Genomic DNA, 6,192 nt, shown 5'->3' with positions numbered 1-6,192 from the left:
CTTATTGTCCATGTGGGTCTATACTTTAAACATTCCTCTTCTTTTTTTTCATTTAATGGCATTTTGAGAGGGAGAGGAGATAAAAGCATATAGCCATCACACATTTAACAGGAAACTAAAATTATTTTTGAAAACTTATAAAAGACTACATATAAAGTCTCAAAATTTTACTGTTAAAAGGTAGAATCTCTACTTTACCCTCACCTCTTGCATTTAGCACAAATAAAAGCTAGGCACTTTTTTTGTTGTTGTTTAAGAAACAAGTGATGTTAAATAGACTTACTCTGATCATTTTGTAATATATATATAAATATCGAACCATTATGTTGTACACCTGAAACTAGTGTTATATGTCAATTATATCTCTATAAAAACATAAATAAAAGCAAAGGCAGGTTACCAGAAAGACTTCAATTCTTCCCCTTCTGTACACTTGGGACACAGTTACCATTCCTATTTCATGATAAATCTGTTCTTCTCTCTTCTGACCTTGCCGAATTTTCCTTTATCTACCTGGGACACTGAAACCTGGGAAACATCTGGCAGCCGTGCACCATGAAACTACGTGTTCTTGTTCCATGAGAAACGGTACTGTAATAAATGTTTCCTGTATCAAAAAAAAAAAGTATAAAATCTGATTTTTAGTTTTTCATAAAAAATAATTTTTGTACCATCAATCAATAACAACCAAGAAATCAGGACCACCCAGATAACAAAAGCAAAGGACTAAAAAAAGAGACCCTATTAACATGACAGATGAAGAAGATACCAGGTGAGAAGAATCAGCTATATAACAAAGCCCACAATTTGGAAATTGTGGGAATCAAAGTCAAACAGTTAATTACCAACAAAGACAATAACAGTGCTTCTTTTGTCTTTCACGGTGAACGCACAATAAGCTCTTAATACTAAGACTGGGAAATAAACCATCTATAATCTACTGAAAAAGACCATCTGCTTCTATAAATTTTGTTCTTATACACTTGCCAAAAGAAGAGAACATATTAACAAAATAATGGGCCCTGCACTGTTAATTGCTAGGTTGTTTGCAGTTGTGCTGTTGCTATTAGAATTTAATAAGCCATTCCTTCTGCTAAATTAATAAGCAGCCAAGATTATGTAATAGCTGCTTTCAGCTGCTAATTATTTTTCCCATAATTCCCTACCCTCCCTCCCCCCAACCTCCACCTTTTCTTGGCTAGGAATACCAGAGACTGCCAATATGTCATCAGCAAGTCTCCCGTCCTCGTTTTCAGAACCACAGACCAACATCAGGAGCATAACCAATGAGCTTAAACTTGGAGGTAGTTATCTCAGGAACCTTGAGGACATGAGTTTTGTACAGAAAAAGAGAAAAGCAGCATTTGGATTCAGAGGGCGAGTTTTCATTACATCGTATTAGATATATCTTTGACTGGCTAATGGCATCTGTTTTGTGTAGTAAGGGAGAAATGGGGCATTAACATGTGCCTCTGGGGCAGGATTGGTCCCGTTGCTGAAATTTGGGCAGGGGGCCTAAAGACCTACAGAAAGCCAGCTCTGTGCTTTGTGTCGACCACTTCTTTAATACTACAGTATATACGTTTAGCATACACGTTGGTAGGAAATTTTCCAAGCAGCATAGCAGCGTTTAAAAGGGAAGGTATTCCAGAAAAAAAAAAAAAAGGAAGGTATTGTATATTTTTATTTTGCCAAAGAAGGGCATTAAAAAAATGCCCCCAAATTCCTATTATATACTATCTTAGTTTTATAGACATTTTAACACACACAAAAAGAACACAATCTCTAATAAAGGATTCCTTTAGATTGATTAAATTTAGCTTCCTGTAAAACTTAGCATCTCTTTTTCCCTTTGGGCCGTTAAAAAATTCGGGCGACTATGTTTGGGAACCTCTGCAAAAAGGGCATAGCTTAACAAAAGCAATTTTCTAGCTTTCTTTGTAAGAACCGAGGTGACTGGGGTAATGAATAGCAGTCGACATGAGAAACCCGTGGCTGTTCAAGCAAGGTCACTTAATCCCGTGGGGCTCCCCTTTCCTCATCTGTAAAAGATGAGTCGGACTGGATGATTCATCCATTCTTTCATTCAAAAAAATATGTACATCCATTATGTGCCAGACACAATGCTCAGCACTATGGTTCTAAACAAATCTACAATTTTATAATCCTTATCAGTCAGCTCACATTTACTAGTGGTGTTATATACTAGGCAGTGAACTAGGTTGGGATACAAAATGAAGAAAATTCAAGATGTGCTAATGGGCATATGGATGAAAGAGGGATTCCTTCTTACAGGGTTTGAGGGTGAGGCTTCATAGGAGCTGTGACATTTGAGAGCAAGGGCAAGCCAGGCAGAGCAAGTCGTCGACAAGACTAACTGGAACCCAGGCGGATGTGGGGGAGGAGAGGGGAGACTCCGTGTGAAAGAAGCGGGATCTTGAAATGAGGTGCTGTCTAGGCTTTTCAGCTGAGAACGGACAGTAACTCCTCAGGTCCGCAGCACTGAGGACGTACGAGGCAAGCCCCGGGAAGAGACACTTGCACAGCTTGGGGCGAAAAGGTGTCTAGGGCTGTAGCAGTGCGATGGGAAGCAGGGGTCGGATTCCGGACGGTTTTGAGGCAAAGTAATTGTAAAGAGCACTCTAAACGCGTGCACGAGCTCCAAGAAAGAGCTGACTTATTTTCCTCAGAGTTGCAGCACCCCCTCTCTCCCCTCACCAACATCACCAGGCATTACACCGCCCCGTCCCACCCTCCTGGGGCACGGAAAGTTATCCGAGCTCGAATGTGGTTCTTGGCAGTCCAGATCTTCCCTGCCCCGCACAGCAGGGTCAACAAAGGGCACCGCGAAACACTACCTTCTCACCACAAAACAGCCGAGACAGCTGCGCGCGCGTCCCGGTGGCACACTCAGGAGTGCGCAGGCGCGCCGGCCCCGGCAGCGGCCGCTTCCGGGTCACGTGGCCTGGCTTCCGGTTCGGACCACCCCTCTTGGTAAAGACGCGGCCAATCGGCTTCCTCGGACTGGGCGGTCACCTGAGCTGTCTCCGGTGCCGTTGGCAACAGCCGAGCTGCGTCCCGCGCACCGCCCAGCCCGCCCCTCTGCTCGCCGCAGCCCTGGCTCCTCCCTCGTCCGGCCCCCGGGGCGGGGTCTGTCGGCTCGCCCTCCCCTAGCCGCTTAAGCCTTCACTCCGCGAACCGGGTCCTCTCCCCACAGCAGCACGGCTTCTCTTCCTCAGCTCAGCGACAGGGGCTTCCCCTCAGCCGCCGCCGCCGCCGGCCGAGCCCCGCCGCGCCTGCGGCCCGCGGCCGCCGTAAGTCCCGGGAGGCGATCGGGGGCGCTGGGGACGGGGAGCGGGGAGGGAGGGTCGGGCGAGCCCCCCGCTGCCCCACGAGCGCCCCGACGACCCCACCCTGCGTCCGCCCGCCCGGCCCGCCACTGGGGCACCGCGCCTCGAAACTCACTTCTCTTCGCGTGCGCGCCCCTCTCCACTCGGCGCCGCGCCCCAGGATGCGGGGGCCAGTCTCGGACGCTGCGGCGGCCCCGCGGCACCTGTGGTTCGGAAATCGCCTCAAGTTTTGCGGGGCATTTGCGGGCGGGGTCGGCGGCCGGGGGCGGCGGCGACCAAGGACCCTTGGCGCCCCCTGCGCGGCGGCGGTTGCCATTGTCTGCCCCGCTCCTTGCCTGTCACCTCGCCCGGGCTCGATCGGTCAGTGATGGAGTGCGGCCCCCCGTGGGGCGGCGGGCAGGCATCGGAGACGGCCGGACCGAGGAACGCTGGCCCCGAGCCCGTTCCGCGGCCGAGCCCATTGTTTTTAATACCAATCTCCAGGAATTGAGGTGCTCTGTGATTTGTGGCAAAATCAGAGCGTTGGTTTTTAACTAGAGGAAAGGAATACTTGTGCCTTGCGACCGGGCACCGTCCCATGTTAACATATAATTTATTTTCAAGAGAGTGAATTATCTATTCGTCATAAAAAGTGGTGGTGGGGGAAATGGGGGAGCCTGCTATAGACTCCCTTGAGTCCTTGAGTTCCGAAAGCAAACCCCCAGCCCTCCTGGTCATCGAGATCCTGGAATACGGGTCTGTTCTTTTCCAAGTTCTGCTAACGGGTTTGCATGAAACGTTGTCCAGTTGATGCTTTACTTGCTGTCCCCTTCTAATGCCGCTATCTTAACAGGACTTCTATGTGAGGCACTTTGACATCAATAAACAAATATTGTTCGTTTACTTCGTGCCAGGCATCCTTTTTAAGTGAGGTGTTTTCAGCCAATTTTAACTTTAATAAAGTTAAATTGTTGCATCGTAAATTTCTAAATATCTTGATGCCCGTTTGGATTATTACAAAAAGCGGCAATGATTTCTTAGCGAAATTTAGGGCCCATTTTATTCAAATTGATTGTATAAATTCCCCCACCCCATGTTCATGGTGTGGTGAATATTAAGAGTCAGGCTGAATCTTACTTGCAGTAACTAGTACTGGAACATACAATAGTTAAAAGAAAAAATATATATATATCTGAATTCTACCTTTAAATTACCTTTGTAGAAACAGTGCTTATCTGTTTGCAGTTGAGAAGACCAGTTGAATTATACAAGAAGGTTTCCTTAAAAACTAAACATGTAGACTAATCATCATTTGCAGATTCCAAATAAATATATACAAAACAGTTTGTGTAAAATACACTAGAATTCAGCATCCACTCCATCTGTAGATGCTGTGTTTTTTATCGTTTTAAATGAAGTATTTCATGTAATGTGTGTAGCTCTTATTTTGGCTTTTTAAAGGTTTTATTGTCTTAGGTAAAATTATATTAACTCACTTTATTGTGTGTATATTTATGGTGGGATTTTTAAAATGAGATAAGATACTTAAATCAGGCTTTTATTAAGAAAAATGCATTTATGGGATTTTTTTGGTTTATATTTTAGATTTTTTGTTTTGCTTAAAATATGTAAGCATAAACTGAAGAGAGCATTCTAAGTTATAGCAGTCTGTGTACAAGTAATTCGGTCTGGAACCAGGACGGCTTGTTCTGTTTAGGGTGAAAAATAGTAGATCTGTTTCTTTCAAATGCATCTAAACCAGTTGATGTCAACAATTCTCTTTTGATGCATATACATGCATTCCTATAGCACAGGTACACAATAGTTTCTTAAATTGCAAGAATTATCTTTTTCATCAGAATTTTCACTTCGCCTGTTTTTGTCCTCCCGTCCCGCCCCCCCAAACTTACGTGGAACCGGGTGGGGTGGGAGGATTTGCATCTGGTGGGAAGATCTTTCTATAAGAATTTCCTGCTATTTTAACTGGCATAGAAATATTGATGGCTACTCATCATTTGTTAGCTAAACGCCCTGTCCCCCAAAGCTTCTCTGTGCAGCATGTCATCTTAACCTTAACTTTATTGAATCAAAGTATTGTCTGTAATCTTGGTTCTGTTTATCTTAACAGATGCAGTTTATGTTGCTTTTTAGTCGTCAGGGAAAGCTTCGACTGCAGAAATGGTACGTCCCATTATCAGACAAAGAGAAGAAAAAGATCACAAGAGAACTTGTTCAAACCGTTTTAGCACGGAAACCTAAAATGTGCAGCTTTCTTGAGTGGCGAGATCTGAAGATTGTTTACAAAAGGTATATTTTGATTTATCAGGAAGGTGAAATAGAATCAAATGTCAGATCATTTATAATGTGGAAACTGCAGACTTTTGAGGGATGACATTTATAAATAATGATTAATAAAGGTATAGATGAAATAGTCTTAAGGTAAAGCTTTGTATTTTTAAGATAACTGCTGTTTTGATTTATTACCCAGGCTAAAATGTTAAAATTATGGAAATCTTTTTACACGAAATTATGTGACTGAAGGCATAAATGATACTTCATGCTTAATCATCTTTTTAGGAAATTTGAAAGAATTCATTTCTTTGCAGGGGAAAATAAGATCAGTATTTTAAATTGTGTGAGTAATTCTCTGAATTTAGATAAGCATTTACCCTCCACCACCACCTTCTCCCCACAAATCTGTAAAGTAATGACTGATATTTGACATGCCTTTTAATCTGACTTTTAGGATCTCTTACTCACTTATAAACACCTTGGATACATAGACCATTTTAGTCACAGATGTAAAAACTGGATATATACAGGATTTGTTCTTTAGGGCTTATTAATTTGAAGTACACTTGTT

At 43.6% G+C, this 6,192-nt stretch overlaps 1 protein-coding gene across 2 annotated transcripts in view; it reads left to right on the top strand.

The window, feature by feature from the left end:
- Positions 1-3,173: 3,173 nt before the first annotated feature.
- AP1S2 (adaptor related protein complex 1 subunit sigma 2) overlaps positions 3,174-6,192 on the top strand; it is a 28,600-nt gene continuing 25,581 nt past the window's right edge. For both annotated transcript variants that reach the window (XR_014298475.1, XM_082680761.1), the window contains exons 1-2: positions 3,174-3,314; positions 5,458-5,636. Coding sequence is in view for 1 of the 2 variants with exons in the window: in XM_082680761.1 (XP_082536887.1) it covers positions 5,458-5,636 (179 nt within the window). In the remaining variant the exon portion in view is untranslated. The remainder of the gene's footprint in view (positions 3,315-5,457; positions 5,637-6,192) is intronic.

Source organism: Grampus griseus (genome assembly GCF_964374135.1).
Source record: "Grampus griseus genome assembly, chromosome: X".
NCBI lineage: Eukaryota > Metazoa > Chordata > Mammalia > Artiodactyla > Delphinidae > Grampus > Grampus griseus.
This window is presented reverse-complemented; position numbering and strand designations above follow the sequence as displayed.